Consider the following 18,020-nt stretch of genomic DNA (forward strand, 5'->3'; position numbering starts at 1 on the left):
CCATGTAAAGCAGACAGGTTCACATTTCTACTTTTAACCTTGAAACATTTTCCCATGGCCAATTCACTAGAAGTGCTTTGTTCTAAATAAACATTTTAGATCCGACCTTGGTGATGCATGTAGGTTTCAACACTGGCCATGCAACATCTGTCAACATTTGTAGACATCTGTGCAAGGCAATGAGGAACACTGAACTCCAGACACTAGGCTGGGCATTGTGCATGTGTTCTCCCATTTAAGCCTCAAAACAACTTTTTAAAGCAAAGTAGATGTGATTTAACCCCATCTTACAGATGAGGAAACTGAGGCTCAGAGAAGTTAAGAAAATTGTGCTAGATCCAACAACATAAAAGGGTGGGTCCTAAGAACACCCAGGCAGATTCTACAGCCCATGAACTATCTTAATATTTGTAGTATGGTTTGCATAAAGGAAAACTAACAAACAAACAGTAACTTTGGTAATTGTTAGATTAAGTAAAAGGTAAGGTAAACAAATAAGTCCTTTACTAATCATGGGTGTAATACCCTGGGCCTTAAGAATAAACAGTGCTATATTTCAGGCATTTACTATGACTAGGTACTGTTCTTAGCATTTTGCATCTGTTTATTTTTTTTTGGTGGGGGTATGGTGGTGGTTGTTGTTTGTTTTTGTTTTGAGACAAAGTCTTGCTCTGTTGCCCAGCCTGGAGTGCAGTGGCAAGATCTGGGCTCACTGCAACCTCCACATTCCAGGTTCAAGCGATTCTTCTCCCTCAGCCCCCCAAGTAGCTAAGATTACAGGCATGCACCACCATGCCCAGCTAATTTTTGTATTTTTTGTAGAGACGGGGGTTTCACCATGTTGGCCAGGCTAGTCTCGAACTCCTGACCTCAGGTGATCCACCCACCTTGGCCTCCCAAAGTGCTGGGATTACAGGCATGAGCCACCGCACCTGGCCTGCATCTGTTAATTCATTTAATTCTCACAACAAATCCAGGAAACAGCTACTCCTATTATTCCTACTTTACATATGAGGAAATAGAAGCCTGGAGAGATCCAAAAGTATATTGGATATGCTTTCAGAAAACCATTTTTCAGGGTAGCCAGTGTGACGTAAGAGAAAGAATACGTATCTGGGAATCAGGAAATGCATGTTCTGGACTGATTACTACTCATTTACTGTGCAACCTTAGGACACTTATGACCTCTGATTCTACTTCCCCATTCACTTTTTTAAAAAATATTTAGGCTAGGTAATTTTTAACATTTCCTCAGCTTTAAATTGCATATAAATCTGTAAATCTGAGAAGAGATCAACCCTCTTGCCATCTCCACCCCGAGTCATTGTACATTTTCCTCCTTGAATTGAAAATCAGGAGAAGAACCAAAGTCTAGCGTATGGAGCCAGAGGAGGGCACGTGGGTTTGTTGTGTATAATTATAGGTATTTAAAAGATATTTAAAGAATCACCTCCTGATACTTCAGCTACTGGCTCATCGACAGGTCTATAAAGAATTTTAAGGAAAAATGAATTATAGAAAAGCATTTTGAATATTGACAGCCTACCACTAATAGAATTAAGGAGCAAAGTTCTTCAGCAAACTTAAAGTGTCAGTAGCACCTTATGAGTTCATAAAACATAACTACAAAAAGAAAAATAGCCCACTCAAACATTAAATATGAATGACAGTGCGCTTGGTTTATAGAAACAGAACAAAGAGAAATTTATTTATTTGTTGAGCTCCTACTAGCACTGTGGTAGGTATGTCCTAGGATAAACCCAGAAAACACAAGGATAGTGGGAGTGGGGGTAACAGGTGCATGGGCAGTAGGAAATAAACAGATAAATTGCTATGCAATATGGTAAATACTATCATAAGAAATTGTTCTGCCTGAATGAGTCAGAAAAGATTTCACAGAAGAGACAGTATATTAGTTGGACTTTGAAGAACAAGTAGGAGTTTGTTGGTAAAGAAGAGGGAAAGGATATTCTCAGCAGTGAAAAATAGTGTGTGCAAAAGCCTCAAGATCTAAGGAAGCCTGGAGTGTTAGAGCAGCAGAGATCTTTGCAACAGAAGTATGGGAATGAGAATGAGGACAAGGCTGGAAAGGAAGGTTGGGTCAAATAATCAAAGGCCAAGAGTTTGTACTGAATTACATAGAGGGGAAGGGTAGTTGGTAAGAGATTTTTTTTTTTTGAGAAGGAGTCTCACTCTGTCGCCCAGGCTGGAGTGCAGTGGCGCGATCTCAGCTCACTGCAAGCTCCGCCTCCCGGGTTCACACCATTCTCCTGCCTCAGCCTCCCGAGTAGCTGGGACTACAGGCGCCCACCACCACGCCCGGCTAATTTTTTGTATTTTTAGTAGAGACCGGGTTTCACCGTGTTAGCCAGGATGGTCTCGATCTCCTGACCTCGTAATCCGCCCACCTCGGCCTCCCAAAGTGCTGGGATTACAGGCATGAGCCACTGTGCCCGGCCGGTAAGAGATTTCTTTGTTCATAATTAGAATGAACAAGAAAAATAAACTAGTGAAGAAAAACTGGAGGTCATGTTTCTAATTTCTTTGGGGAGTAGGGAGTTGGGGGGTGGTATTCACTATTCTTTTATTAGTTCTTCAACTCCTTTCCACTCCAAATCTTTATCACTCTCCTCTAACCCCACCCCCTACTTACATCCTCTGTGATCTGTTTCTGTCTACCTCTTCAGCCTGCCTTTCTCCACTGCCTTCCTTAAATACTTAATCCCCTAACAAACACCACAGAGCCCCACACATGCCACACCCCTCACCCCAATGAGCTCCTAAATGCTCTTCAAGACTCACATCAAGCATCACCTTCTCCTGGAAGGCTTCCTGACCACCCCCTACACACACACACACACACACACACAAACACACACACACACACACACACACACACGTTGTGCATTCCCCTGCTTGCCGTGACACCACTCTGGCTTGAAAATTATCTGTGTCTGTCAGCTTCCTATAGCTCCTATAGTAAACTGTAGGTAGCAACTGTTTCATAATCATCTTTATGGAGCAAGCTCTAGCATGGTAATTGATACACGGTACTTATGTTCTCACAACCTTGATTTTGAACAGAAACTGTTCTGATAGCCTAAATGAGAGATAAATAACTAAATTAAGTTAATGGAAATGGAGAGGGGAAACTAGATTAGTGAAAGTTAACATAATTTAATTGGATGGTGTCTTGCTGAATTCAGTTATGTTGGGCTATGTAGTTTACTGGGTGGTTTTTTTTTTTCTTTACTTATATAACTAATTTGCAAACAGAACAATTAAATATTAATGGAATATAAACAGGCATAGAAAATCACCAGTTCATGGAAGATGCAATTATTATTAGCTTACATATATTGACTGCTTCTAGGAACTGAGCTAGGTTCTTTCTATGCATTGTTTCCTTTCCTTTTCACCAAAACCCGATGATATAAGCCTTGTTTATTTCCCCAATTTTACAGGAGAAATAACTGAGGCTTCGAGAGTTACACTAACTTTCCCAAGTTCCAGCTAGGACCCCTCAGGATTCAAGCTCAAGTCTTTCTGCCTCTAAAACCCAATGTCTTTTTTCTTCATTTTTGTTATTCTTTTCTTTCTTATAAAAATAGGGTGTTGCTATGTTGCCCAAGCTGATCTCAAACTCCTAGCCTCAAACAAGCCTCCCAGCTAGGCCTCCCAAAGTGCTGGTATTACAGGCTGGTATTAAGACAATGGCCTGGAGTGGCGGCCACTGTCTTAACTGCTGTACTCTTGTTCTTATCTTTTGCTAGCCCTGTCCTTCACATATAAAGAAGCAAAATCAAATCAGAAGACCTCCAGATGACCTATTTCTTGCTGAGTGCTTATTTCAATGATGGTAAGATGATTACAATATGGTGATATAATCATGTGTTAAGTGATGATACTAAGAAAGTTTGCTGCTTTTCTGTATAAATTCTTTCTCAGACAATTCTAGAAAAGATATTAGCATAAAAGCATACAGGGACACAAAGATCAACTTTCCAATGATGCTTAGAATTTTCTCAGTTCTAAGATGAAAGAAGACAATTCTTAGAATTCTCCCTTGCCTATTTTTTGTCTCCTTTAGCTTTCCCAAGACTCTGCCCCACTTATTGGATAAGTAAAAGATTCGATTCAATTAGTTTCATCCTTCCCCATTCTAATCTCTGCTGTCTGGTTGGCCTCTTTGAGAGACTGAGCTAGCATCAAGAGGACTCAATTCACAGTAAAATTCTGATTCTTCCACTTCCTTGTCATGGGAACTTGGAGGTGTCTCTTGATTGCTCTGAGCCTCAGTTGCTTCAGCACAGAATCAAATGAATTAATAAATGTGAAAATCCATGAAAGGCAGAAAGTACTAGTGGTTGTAAGAAAAATGGAAGTGGCCGGGCACAGTGGCTCACACCTGTAATCCCAGCACTTTGGGAGGCCGAGGTAGGAGGATCACCAGGTCAGGAGTTCAAGACCAACCTGGCCAACATGATGAAACCCTGTCTCTACCAAAAATATAAAAAATTAGCCGGGTGTGGTGGCATGCACCTGTAATCTCAGCTACTTGGGAGGCTGAGGCAGGAGAATTGCTTGAACCCGGGAGGCAGAGGTTGCAGTGAGCCGAGATCGTGCCACTGCACTCCAGCCTGGGCAACAGAGTGAGACTCAGTCTCAAAAAACAAACAAACAAAGAAAAAAGGAAAACTGGAAGCCCCACTTACTTCTCAGCACCTACTGTGTGCCTGACACTGAGCAGTACTCATTGTATAACAATAACAGATTTTAATCATGCTTGTCAGCTTCTCCCTCGTCTTCAAGGTGCCTATCACCATGTCTAGCACATAACAGGTGTGTTGATCTGTCAGTTCAAGGGGAGGTAAGACCCATTCTGTTTGCAGACTCTCCCACCTTTTGTGCAGTGATCACCTGAGTTAACTTGTAAATTCTCTGTCTCCAGGTAGCAAATGGTTCGGGTACACCTCTTCCTGGGAATCCCTGCAATTTTTGCAGAGAAATATGCATCCCTTTTGGCGGGCTAACATCAAGGGAAACTGGAAACTGACCATGTAGAAGCTTCTCCCTCCCTAATCCCTGAGATTTGTAAAGAGAGCTCCGAGAGAGCATTCATTATTTCTCAAACTTCCCTTATAAGAATTACCTGAATTACTTGTTAAAAACATATACATATATACATATAATTTTTTCTTTTTCTGGGGCTTGAATCAGGAAAAATAAATTCTGAGCCTTATTCCAACCCCACTTAATCTAAAGCTTCTGGGAATGGGTCTTGAAAGTTATATTTTTAACAAGCACCTCAGGGCCTTATTTCATCCAAACAGTTTGAGAAATTCTGATAGTGTAAACACTTCATTTTACACAGGAAGATTCTAAGCCCCAGTCTGAGTTGGTGGGGTGGGGGCGAAGGGTAGATCTCAGATGCCTAATAGAATGAGGGAGGGAAGCTTACATGAGTCCAGCAAACTAGAGTTATAACAGGGAGGGGTGAGGTCTGTGGCAAACTGGAAATCCAAGTCCAAAAGGGAGGGGCCTCCTCTTGGCTCCAGCGAATTGCCGCCACGCAGTGTGGACCCACGGTTGCCAGTATAGCAAATTTTTAAGAAACAATAAAAGTCTGGATTTTGCTAAGAAATTTTCCCATTTTTAAATGTTCACAACTGATCTTTAAAAATTGTTATACATTGTGTGATCCAAATTTCTCTTGGCTACCAGTTTCCACCCCCACATTAGGACTTTGTAAGCTATAACGTCTTCTTTTCATTGTCTCTCTTGGTGGTGACAGCATCTGTCTCTTCTCTTAGTTTTACCAATTAATTTTAATGGCTTTCTATCATCTAGTAGAAAAGAAGCTTGGCCTGCCGGAAAATCATGCTCTGGTGTCTACCATCTTTCCCACTCTATCACCCATCACTGGAGGACATGTTTGCATCCTGGTCTTGCCACTTACAATATGATTCTGGGCAAATTAAGATCTCTGTGTGTCAGTATTTTCACTTTCAAAATGGGGCTAATAATAGTACCTACTCCCACAGGGTTGTTGAGAGTGCTAATGAGTTCCTGTCGATAAAATGCTTAGATCAGTGCTCAGGATGTAGTAAATCTTGTATGAGTGTTGCTGTCACCCAAAAGCTAGCTCCAAACATGCCTTCAGTGTGTACCTTCCTGAGCTATAGTTCCTCCTCCTGGAGTAAATACCCTTCACATTCACCTGGCAGATCTCTTCATCTTTCAGGTCTCACTGAACCTGGCAAACATTCCCTGGCCCCAGGAACACTTAGGTCTTGAATATACCTCATTATCACTTATCACCTAGTATTACAGGTATCAGGTATCCCTACTAAATTGTACACATCCTTAAAGGCAGCTGCTTTTTCATCTTTGTAGCCTTGGGACCAAACACAGTGCCAGGAAAATGATAGGCATTCAATAAACAGCATGATTGAAATGAACATGCTTATCTTTTTTTTAATGTGCTTAAAGATTTCCTTATAGACTGTCAACTTAAGGACAAATGCTCTAATAGGCTACATCTTTGTATTCTTCATAGCACCTAGCAAAATTATATTTGATATTCAATCAATCGATCACATTTTTGTGCTGTTTGCAAAATACGATGCTAGCTTATGAACAAAGAGTTTACAACCTTTTTCTCCATTCCATTCCTATATGCCTTCTGGAGATTTCTATCCTTAGAACTTCCAGAACAGTTTTCTGGGCCTTTCTTATGTTGCTGGTAATTTTCTGTTTTGTATTTATGTAGTGATACAAAGTCCTTGAGGCCAGAGTGTGTGTCTGATTTTTTTTTTTTTTTTTGGTAGACTTCAATATAACCAGCATAGTCCCTTGTCCACAGTAAGCACTCACTTAATATTTCTTGGTGGTGTCATGAATATGACCTTTTCACAGTGCTTCTTATGTTTACCAAAGCATTGTTAAAAAAAAAAAAGTATTCACTTCTTTGAGGGATACTTGCTTGGTGTCAAATCATGCCACTGAGTTTTGTTCATTTGAAGAGAACTTATCTCCCAAATTTCAGTCTTTTACCATATATCAAAGAGTAAAATTCGACCTATATAAATGAAAATTAAGCAATTATTTCACAAGGGCTCCAGTAAGGCATCTGAAAACATGCTTTGGAAATATTTCAATTGACAGTATACAAACAATTCTTTCCTAAAAATGACCCTTTTTTCTTTGTTTGGGAACTAAGATATGTATTATAGGAGATTAGCTACTTTCATGGGTCCTTTCATTATAAAAGTTTAACTTACCAAGAGCCTAGGTTAAGTGTGGAAAGGAGGAAGCAATGCTATTTATGACACTGAGGTGAAGTTGCCAGTGGAAAAATTAGGTATTTTCCACTTTTCAGCATTCAATACACCTTTAGGTAGATGAGGGGATTTTTGTTCTTGTTGTAACATAGCTTGCAATAAGTAGATTTAATGGTTTTTAAGGCAACAACTAAAGAATATTGGCATCAATTAGAGATAGAAGCCATCCAGGTAATTTTATATTTGTTTAAAATTAACTGTTTCATGATTGGGTTTTTCAATGCTGTGTTAACTTTGTGTTATGCTCAATCAGGAAAGAAAAACAAGAGTTTAAAAATTTTGAAGAAACCAAATGGCATTGCAGTAATTGTTGAGATTTTCCTCAAAACAATCTGAAGAATGTGTAAGTACTATTACATATCTCTAAGCATTACAAATTTAGAATAAAGATCAAAAATTCCTTTTGAAAAACATAGTTATATAGATGTACATGTCATAACACAGATCTCTCTGATGCCTTGTTTTCCTATTGCTATCACCTGGGTTTTAGAAATAGCCACACTCCATTGAGCACCTATCATGTGCCAGGTAGTTTGTATTTATTATTTCTAATCATTCATTTATTCAATAAATATTAATTCAGCACCTACTGCTTGCTGGCACTTGTGTCAACTACTGGGCTACAATAATGAACCAGGTATTAACTGCCTTGAGGGAGGTTGCAGAGCTGTAGGAGAGGCCACAAGTCTGCAAGATAGGTAATCTTATCTCCATTTTACATGAGTAAAACAGGATGAAGAAGGACTAATCAAGGCCAGCTGCTACTGTGCTCGTTCCACTAAGCAAAGCAGCTTTATCCACGGTGTGTATCCATTTTAATTCATTCAGCTCTGCAAGAGGGTTTTTACCAAATTGTTGTGAAAAAGGGCTGAAAAAAACCTTACTTCAATGGGAAGGCAAAACACCTTGCTATTTAAAACTCACTGCTCTCAATCTTTTGGTAATGTAAGAAACAAATATTAAATACCAGTTATGTTTTGGAGTGGGCACTGGATTTTAGAAAGATACAAGAAAACTAAATAAGCCTAAAAACCCACACTTCTAGCAGATGTAGGAAAAGCCACTTGTGAAAAGATACAAGAAGCCTAAACAAGGCCTAAAAACCCACATTTCTAGCAGATGTGGGAAAAGAGAGTCATTTGCAAGGTGAAGGGCTCATGGACCTATGTATTCATAATATATGCAGAAACTTGGAGCTTTTTGTTGCTATTAGTGAGTTTTCCCTACCCTTTCTCCCGATTGTATGTAGTCACGACTAGGATGAAAGACAGATGGCAGGGGAGCCATAAGGGGGATGGTTTGAGAAATAGGACAAGAAAATTCCTGTGGACTAAAGCAAGGCTAGGCCTTGCCTCCATAAGCATTTTTGCTTTCTTTGGTCTATGCCTACAAGATTTTTGGAGTTAATTATCAAGTGACTGTTCTAACTAAAAATGATTGTTCTACTGAAGCCTTTTCTTGTGCTTTTCTTCTCTGCCATCTATTCCATCTGATATAATTTAAGCAGACCCCTCAGAACCATAGAAACGTTCAGCTGGAAAGCACAAAGCTTTAGGAAGAGACTAGGGGCAGCAAAAAACTGCCTGGCCACTTCCCTGTTTGCTCTGTAAAAATGGTTCTGCAAAATGCACAACCTTGGATTCTTAGTCACTTCCTAACTGGCCTTGTCACCTATAGCTGCTCATCCCAATAACCATCTTTCACAGACCCTGGTGTTACTTTCCTAGAACACTGATCATGCCACTTCCTTCAAGGGCTCCACTATCTGCCTGAAGTTTACAGAAGGAAGCCCAAATGCATAAGGGTAACACAGAATGCCTTCCCAGCCTGGGCCTAATCCCCACCTTCCTTTTCAGCCCTGTTCCTCCCTTATCTTTCTATACCAGAGGCACACACAGAATCACTCTGTTTTTACTGACCTGGTTGTGGTCTTTCAGGCCTCCACACCTTTGCACAAACTAGTGCAGCTGCTAGCAATATCCCTTTGCCCTCTGTAACTAGGGAAATAAAACTCACTAAGACCAACATAAAACTATCTCTGTTCAGTAAAAACTGGTAGGTAACTTTGGTCACTCTGTCCTCTCTGCCTCCTCAACATTTTGTGTATAATCTTATTACCGCACTACCATCATTGATCTTTAATTATTCAAATTTTGCAAGCTGAATCTCTAACCATCCCTTTTTCCTAACAATTCCAACTCCTTTAAATCACCTGCTTTCTGATTATAGACCTGGTATAGAGCAAAGCGTCAGTAAAATGTGTTTAATAAAGTACAAGTTAAAAGAAACAAGAGCACACAATAAGAAATGATGCAATTATTCATACCAGTTTATTGTAGGTATTGTGTTTCAAAAAATTTATAGCATAAATAACTTTTCATGTCATAAAATAACTTAGTAGAATTTATAATAAAACTTTGAGAATTTAATATCTCATCAAAATACAATAAAATATGGTTTTCAAATATGATTAACCCTTTTGGCTTTTCTTTTACTTGAGGGCATATAAACCAAAAATACCCAAACTATGGCTGCACATTTCAACTTTTAACATATTTGGTTTATTTTAATGTAACTCAACCATTCTAAATTAATACATAGTTTTCCTTCCTGCATGGTTCTTTGTAATTTTTGTTCCTTTTGACTTATTTTTCTGTTTCAACACAGCTTCCTTCTTCATTTTCACCTCTTTCCATCTGCAAAGTCATCTATCTCCGGGCCCCCAGAACATGTAGTTGAACTCACTCAGCCCCTTGACATCAGTTTCTGTAATCCTTGCATCAGTGTAGGGAGTAACTGCTTGAGTAACTACAAAGGCATTTCAAAAACTTCAGTGCAATTTGGTTCAGTTATTCTCATTCAGATGCCATCACCGTTCAGGGAGATTAATCACTGGAACCCACTGATCCATGTAGCGACTTTCCCGGCAAAAACAAATAAGTTGACTTAAGGCAGGATCCTTCCATTGAGATGAATGTGGATTCTGGAAACAAATTAATAAAAATAAACTTATTTAAAAAAAACGGTATTTTCTAGTAATTATACTTTTGAGGAGAAAACACTTGAACATTCTATATTTTGGCTATGTGACATGGAGACAAATTAGAAGCACAAAAAAATTAAAGTTTCTTCAAGGTAGTTGGGTTCCCTGCAAAAGCGTTAAGGGTAATTACCTATTAAACTACACATTGCAAAGTCTGAACCCATGCAACCCATGCTGAACCACATACATATGTTTGCATATCTGTTCAGTTTTGCTTGAGAGTATCATTCACCGGTTTGCTCTACCAAACTTGTTACCCTGACCTGAGTGAAACAGTTTTGAGAAAGATTTCCATGCTGTGTGCACGATGAGACGAGAGCTGCACAGCAGTTAACTGGAATTGCCATCAACTACACTCCAAGAGACAGAGTAGTACTTTTAAGGAGTAGCAAAATAATCGGACTGTCACTTGGCTAGACCAGTCAAAAAAGAGCAAAATTTAGAAGACAAAAGTAGCACATTTACCCCTGAAAACATAACTTCCCTACCTACCAAAGGTTTTTATCAGGAAAAAAAAAAAAAGACCCATTAAAAAAATGCAAGATTGCAGAGAAAAAAAAATTCCACTCTATCCTCTTAATGTATTTCTAGGGAATTAACAAGGTTTGTCTCCTACACAATTTCTATTTTTAGCTCTGACTGGCAGAGAATGAAGCTGACTCCTTAATGAGGGGTGAGCCAGGAATTCATTTGGCTTTATCTAATCTGCCCTGCTAAAGGAATTAGTCACGGGAGGCAGTGCAGATGTAGGTAGGGAGTAGCTGGGCTGACTGCTGACTCACAGGGATCTCTTCCGCTGCTGGCAGTCCCCAGCATGCTTAGACATGTTCTGTATCACAGAAAATCCTGATGATGAAACTAGTACATCTCGGCTGAAAGTCCAGCCACACTCTAGTCGGGCAAAGGCAGCCACCCTCCTGACCCCCACCTACCACAGATCCACAATCAGGCGACCCAGCCCCGACTCCCGTCCTTCCGGGGCTCTATCCCGCAGGCTGCAGTCCCCCAGTCCCTTACCGTCACCAGCACGCAGTGCAGGTCCGGGGGCTGCTCGGCGCCCTCGCTCGCCGCGGGGCCAGCGTCGGTCTCCAAGAGTAGGAGCTCCGCCAACCGGCCTGGGTTGCTGACGCGCAGGATGTTGATGTCGTTCTCGCAGCAAAACGCCTGGATCAGGGTGAAGTGGATCTGCAGAGCCACATCTCTGTCGTCGTCCTCGTCCGCCGCCAGCAGGCACAACACCACGTTATCGGGATCGCTGGGGGCAGCGGGCGGGGCCAGTGAGCGCAGAAACGCGGGCACCCTCAACCCCTGCCCGGGTCCCCGGGGGTCGCCGCCCGGCCCACTCGCCCCCTCCCCTCCGAGACAGGCAGAAAAGCGACAGGAAGTGGCGCGGCCGGGCGAGGGGCGCCCAGCCAAGGCGACCTCCCGGGCTGGGGAGGGAAGGGGTGCCACGGGGGACGCGCAAGGGCCCCACTTACACGTTGAGCAGCTTGGCCGCTTCGTACACCCCGACAGTGATCGTGCGCTGACTCAGGGCTTTGCTGAGCACTTCCTCCAGGGCATCCCCCACCTTATCCATCCTACACGCGGGCAAGGGCGAGGGGTCCCGTCAGCCCCGGTGCCCTCGGGGCCATCGCCGCCCCCCTCGTCCGGCACCACGCCCCTCCCTCTCGAATGCAAGCACCACCGCGCATCTGGGCTCTCCGAAAACCCGGCGCTACCGCGGCCCCGTCACCCCCCATGACCCCTGCACGCCCAAGGACCGGGCGTCCCGTGAGAAGTCCCGAGAGTGCCCCTGCCACAGGCTGCCAGCCGCGGGAGCCGCACGGGCAGCGACGGCCACTGCTGCCCTTTGCAAAGGCCCCGGCGGGGCTCGTTCGGGTTGGGGGGCACGCTCTTTCAGTCCATGGGAGCTCTACGGAGAGTCCCGAGGGAGCAAGGGCGGGAGTTGCCCTGTGCAAACTTTTCTGCTTCCTCCCCTGCAAGCCTTCCACAGCCCGGCTGCACTGGGGAGCGCGGGGTAGGTAAGAGAAGTTCGGGCCGGAAGAGTCCGCAGGCCGACTCACCTTTCGGTCTTCTGCTCTCCAGCCGAGAATTCCTCCAAAGTCATATTGCAAACTGCAGGTCGCCCAGGGAGAGAGCGCGGCGTGCGGGCTGCTCCTGCCACGGCGAGCGCGCGGGCGCCTGCTTTCTGCACTCACTCACAGGCGCCGCTCCGGGAGCTCAGGCCCCGGCGCTGTCCGGCCGCTCCTCGTCCACCCGGGCTCCTCCTGTGCCAGCCGCCGCAGCTCCGGCCACCCCTCCCGCCTTGCGTGCTCGCTCGCTCCCCGGCCCTCGCCTCGCCACTGGCCGCACAACACTAATTGGGCAGCTGCCTCCCAGCCACTGCCTACCAGCCACTGGAGGACAAAGGGCCCCGCTCTCCGGAATTATCCTGCCAACCCTCAGCCAACCACCTTCCGCCTCATTTGCATGCAGCTTGGCCATTGGGCTATGCAAATCAGCCTGCTCCGGCAATTTGACCCCAGCTCCTGGAGTCAGGTTGAGAGGAGCGGAAAAGGGAGGAGCCACGCGAGAGGCGAGCCGAGGGGGCGGGGGCGGGGGCGGTGCCGAGAGGGGAAGGCCTGTCCCGCGCGCACTCTTATCCGGTTGGCGGGGACCATTGGGAGTGGAGGGCTTCAGCAGAGGCTAGAGGTGGCCTCAGCTTGGGCTGAAGCAGGCTGCCAAGTGTTTTTCTATAATAGTTGCGACACTTTTTTCTTATTATCCTTTCATGTCTTTTGTTTTAAGGGGTGGCTATTAAAATCTATTTCCAGGGTTAATGCACTGACGTCTAGTAATTATTAGTAAGCAGGTTACATTAAAAAAGTGTCTCCAGACCTCCGGGGCAAAGTTTACCTCAGAAGTGTTGTTTATCTAAGTCTAGGCGAAGCTGCTTATTAGCAGTAGTATTATTTCGGTGCCCTGATGGCTGGTTTGATTTATTTTTGGAAAGCTGCTAGGGTTGGAAGCTCAAAAAAGAAAAACCAACCCGTTTGTATTCACGGATGGCGGGGAACCAAGTTAGAATCTTTTCCACAGAAAGCAGAACGATTTCCCACCTGCCCGGTGTAACTGGGAAATCGTGAGCTGGTCTGCGTGGGGAGCTGGTGACCACATGTGGGAATCCCTGGCAACCCAGATTCTCCTTTCTCAAAGAGCCTTGCCCAAACAAGGATCCTTCTGGACGCCCACCAGCTGAGAGACAACCATCTGACACCCACACAGCCCACAAATTCAAAATGTTCTCGATATGCCCTAAGCTTCCTTTCCTAACATATGTATGTCGTTACCTTCCACAGAGAGCCTCCTATGATCTCCCGGTGAATTATTGATGTTAGATGCTGAATCATGAAGCTGTAACTATAGGAAGTTTTTAGTCATATGCTAAAATTTCACCTTTGAGATAATGGCAAATTGTAGGTGGAAAGCAGACCTTTAAAACTGCAAATGGTAGTTACACATTTTTGAAAAACAAACTTTAATATATAGACTCTCACTGAGTAGTTCAAAAGTCTCTTCCTTTGTTTTATGGTTTATGCAATAAAAGCAAAAACATTTCTTAAACCTACTGAAGTCATCAAAAGTGGTGAAAATGGCTCCCACATGCTTGCATTCAAAACAGTGCTTGCATTATTAAGGTTGCTGTACAGCCAAAGGTCACAGAAGTAATTTTTGCAAAGGTACCTGGAAATTTTGCACCCTTATGTTTTTATCACTCTAGACAAAATATTCTCCAGCTCTCTTGATCTTAATTTGGTGGAAAAGAAATGTGATAGGTTTTCTGTTTCATTTATTTGAGTTATCATTTTGCACTCATTTTTTAACTGTGTTGTCAGCCATGGACAACCTTCGAGTAAAGAAATGGTCATGGTCAGTGCATAATTCACCCAAGCATGATTATGTATCTCGTATCTATGCCTTAAATCTTAACATTTGATGTCTTTCTTAAAGAATTCCTCAACATTGAAATTTAGGTAGGTTACCGAAGTATTTTCAGTTTTGCAGACAAAACCTGAATTACACAATCTAGCCTGAGTCATCATTTGGCGATTGTTAATATGTTCCATGGAACTCCAAGGTTCTATCCACTAGGCATTTCTTAGAGGTTCTTGGGAAGAAAATATGATCACAGCAAGCTGACAAAGAATTAGGGAATCATGTGAGTTTCTTGACAGCAAGGACTTCATCAGTTTGGTGTCCTCAGCTCCTAGTACAATACCTGCATTTAGTGGAAGCACAGTCAAGGTTTATTGAGTTGAATAGAATTTGAGAGTTAAATAAGATATCAGAATCCTGCAGTCCTGTGCATTGCATGAATTCTAACATATTGCACATTTAACGTTAGTTCAAAAACACTTTTGCCTGTCTTCTTCTATACCAAGAACTGTACAATTCCTGGTCCTTTGCCTTTAAAGAGCTTAGGCTCTTATTGGTATGTCCACGCTTGAACTGGATTTTGGGACAAAATAGTATGCACTGTCATCAGCTAGCTATGCTGAAAGTCCCGTGACTTCAGTCATCTGAATGGAGGCTGTAGGACAGTAGAACCGGTGTATTGTTTACACCAATTCAAATGAACCACAGTCCTAAAGTGCCCCACCCAAGTCAACCATATCCAGTAAAAATGTGATATCAAATGGTTACTTCTTATTATAGGCTTAGTCCTCCACTCAAAAATTATACTGCATGCTATATTTGACTTCATCAGAAAGTTATTTGCCCAAGTATTTTGGGGATTTTCTCTGAGATAAGCTTGGGCTTCCAGTATGCAAAAATATTCATTTGTCATACTTTCTGACTCAGATATGTTACATCATTTTGCCTGATTGCTGAGTACACCTAGAATGTTTTCTCAGTGATTATCTTCAAAGTTGGGCCTCATGGCTGGAAGTAAAAACTGCATTTAGCTACACAGTTAGATTGTAGTTATACATTAGAATGGACATAGATGATTTATCATAACTGTTTATTAGTCCTGGAGGACATTGGTAGTCAATGGTAAATCAGAGAAATTTTCCTATATCAATATTTTATATATATATATATATATTTCTTTATAATCAGTGTGATAACTCCAATATGTGATGTCATTTTAAAAACCACTACAGGTAACTCTGAGAACTGCAAGTACACAGGAGTAGAATGCTCTTGTAGTAATGTTTGTAAAGATGCTAAATGATTATATTTGGAAATCATATGGAAATATATACTCAAGAATTGTTCAATTATTTTAGCACTGCTACCTGCTTTGCATATTAAAGATCTTTTTGATATTTTAGTCATGCTTATCCTACATGCATTCCTACTACTGGTTCCATAATGCAGAATTATTCTTTCTTTCTTTCAAAAAACAATCAATGCTTTAACATCTGAAAGAAATACATTCCTACTACTGGTTCCATAATGCAGAATTATTCTTTCTTTCTTTCAAAAAACAATCAATGCTTTAACATCTGAAAGAAATATAATGCTTGTTATTTCAGTATTAGACAGATCATTGTCCACATTAAAGGAAAAGGTCAGTTCGACTATGACGGATGTATTTTCCACCTACCTAGAATTGTATTGTATTATTTTTTCTTGTTAAAAATCATAAGGTTCCTGGTCAGGTGCAGTAGCTCACGCCTGTAATCCAAGCACTTTGAGAGGCTGAGGAGGTCGGATCACCTGAGGTCAGGAGTTCAAAACCAGCCTGGCCAACATGGTAAAATCCCACCTCTACTAAAAATACAAAAATTAGTTGGGGCCGGGTGTGGTGGCTCACACCTGTAATCCCAGCACTTTGGGAGGCTAAGGCGGGTGGATCACCTGAGGTCAGGAGTTTGAGACTAGCCTGGCTAAGGAGTTTGAGACCAGCCTGGCTAACATGGTGAAACCCCAGCTCTACTAAAAATACAAAAATTAGCCAGGCATGGTGGCAGGCACCTACAATCTTAGCTACTCGGGAGGCTGAGGCAGGAGAATCACTTGCATCTGGAGGTGGAGTTTGCAGTGAGCTGAGATGGAGCCATTGCACTCCAGCCTGGGTGACAAGATTGAAACTCTGTCTCAAAAAAAAAAAACAAAAAAACTAGTATAATATTCTTAATGCCATCTTTTTTCTGTGTTCAGTAAATCCTTATCCTGTGGAAATTCTCTTCAGCTATTAAGAATCACGGTAGTAATCAGAGTGTTGATTTGAGCTTTGGGCTGGCCACCTTGTGCTGCCACCAGCTGCTCACATTTCACCAGCCAAGCAAGGCCCAGCCAGTGGAGAAGTCAGATGAAGAGACTAACTAGAACATTCTTCAAGATCAGCACCCCCTAACCCTCCACCTCTCTGTCGGTAAGTGTGTATCAGAAGGCTTCTATCACGGGAGGAATGTTCTGAGAGTCTCTGCTTTGTAGCCTAATCACTGGTGAGGAAAGTAGGTGGTCTGAGTTGGTGACTGGCCACTGGTAGGTTGTTTTTGCACCTTGAACAGATTTGTGAGTTTGCTTTTTGTTTTTTTTTTTGAGACAGGGTCATCCTCTGTCATCCAGACTAGAGTGCAGTGGCACTGTCATAGCTCACTGCAGCCTTGAACTCCCGGGCTCAAGCGATCTTCCTACCTCACCCTCCCGAGTACCTGGGACTATAGGCACATGCCATCACACCAGCCTAATTTTAAAATTTTTCAAAGAGACGGGGTCTTGCTTTGTTGCCCAGGCTGGTCTCAAACTCCTGGGCTTAAGCAATCCTCCCACCTTGGCCTCACAAAGTGCCGGGATTACAGGTGTGAGCCACTGCGCCCAGCCAATTTGTGAGTTTTCTCTCTCTGAAATAAAAGGACAATTCTATTCACCCGTCAACTTCATTGCAAAGTTTTCTTCTTCCTAACTTCTTAACAGCTCATGCTTATACCTCTTCTCTGTACTCACTCTCTTCGTGACCTCATCTGGTCTCATGGCCTTAATTATTTATATGCTGATGACTCCCAAATATATTTCAAACCTGGTCAGTCATCTCTTCTGAACCTCAGCGCTTATTCATCATATCTGCATCAATATATAGTAAGCATCTTAAACTTAAAATGAGAATTGTTGCTCTCCTGATTGTCTGGCCAAATCTGTGCCTACAATACGTCAATGGCAACTCCATTCTTCCCACTGTTCAGCCCCCCAAACCTTGGTGTCATTCTTGATTCCTTTTTCTCACAACCACATCCAGTCCATCAGTAAATCCTATAGGCTCCACTTCAAAATGTAAAATAATTCAACCATTTCTCATTACCACTACCACCAGCATCATCTCCCACCTGGAAGAATGTAACAACTAGTCTCCCTCTGCTTTTGCCCTTCCTCCCTTCACCTCCAGCAGCCAAAGTGATCCTGTAAATAGTAAGTCAGATCCCAGTCAATTCCTTAACCCAAAGTTATCAATGGCTTTTCTTTTTACTCAGAGAAAAACCCCAAGTCCTTACTATGGCTTAAAATACCATATAAAATCTGTGCCCATGATGAAAATGTCCTAATATCGATAGCGGTAACAATTGTACAAGTCAGTTAGTTAATATAGTAAAACCCATTGAATAAAATACTTAGGGTGTGTACAGAATGTGAATTGTATCAAT

The 18,020-nt window shown here is 42.5% G+C and overlaps 1 protein-coding gene across 1 annotated transcript; it reads right to left on the reverse strand.

Moving 5' to 3' along the window:
* Positions 1–9,649: 9,649 nt before the first annotated feature.
* GADD45A (growth arrest and DNA damage inducible alpha) lies at positions 9,650–12,806 on the reverse strand. The gene is made up of 4 exons (XM_054452557.2): positions 12,453–12,806; positions 11,865–11,966; positions 11,404–11,641; positions 9,650–10,326 (listed from the first exon to the last, which is right to left on the reverse strand). Exons 1-4 carry the CDS (start codon positions 12,494–12,496, stop codon positions 10,213–10,215), a joined length of 498 nt encoding a protein of 165 aa, XP_054308532.1. The 5' UTR covers positions 12,497–12,806; the 3' UTR covers positions 9,650–10,212.
* Between the last annotated feature and the right edge of the window lie 5,214 nt (positions 12,807–18,020).

This window comes from Pongo pygmaeus, chromosome 1, assembly GCF_028885625.2.
Source record: "Pongo pygmaeus isolate AG05252 chromosome 1, NHGRI_mPonPyg2-v2.0_pri, whole genome shotgun sequence".
NCBI lineage: Eukaryota > Metazoa > Chordata > Mammalia > Primates > Hominidae > Pongo > Pongo pygmaeus.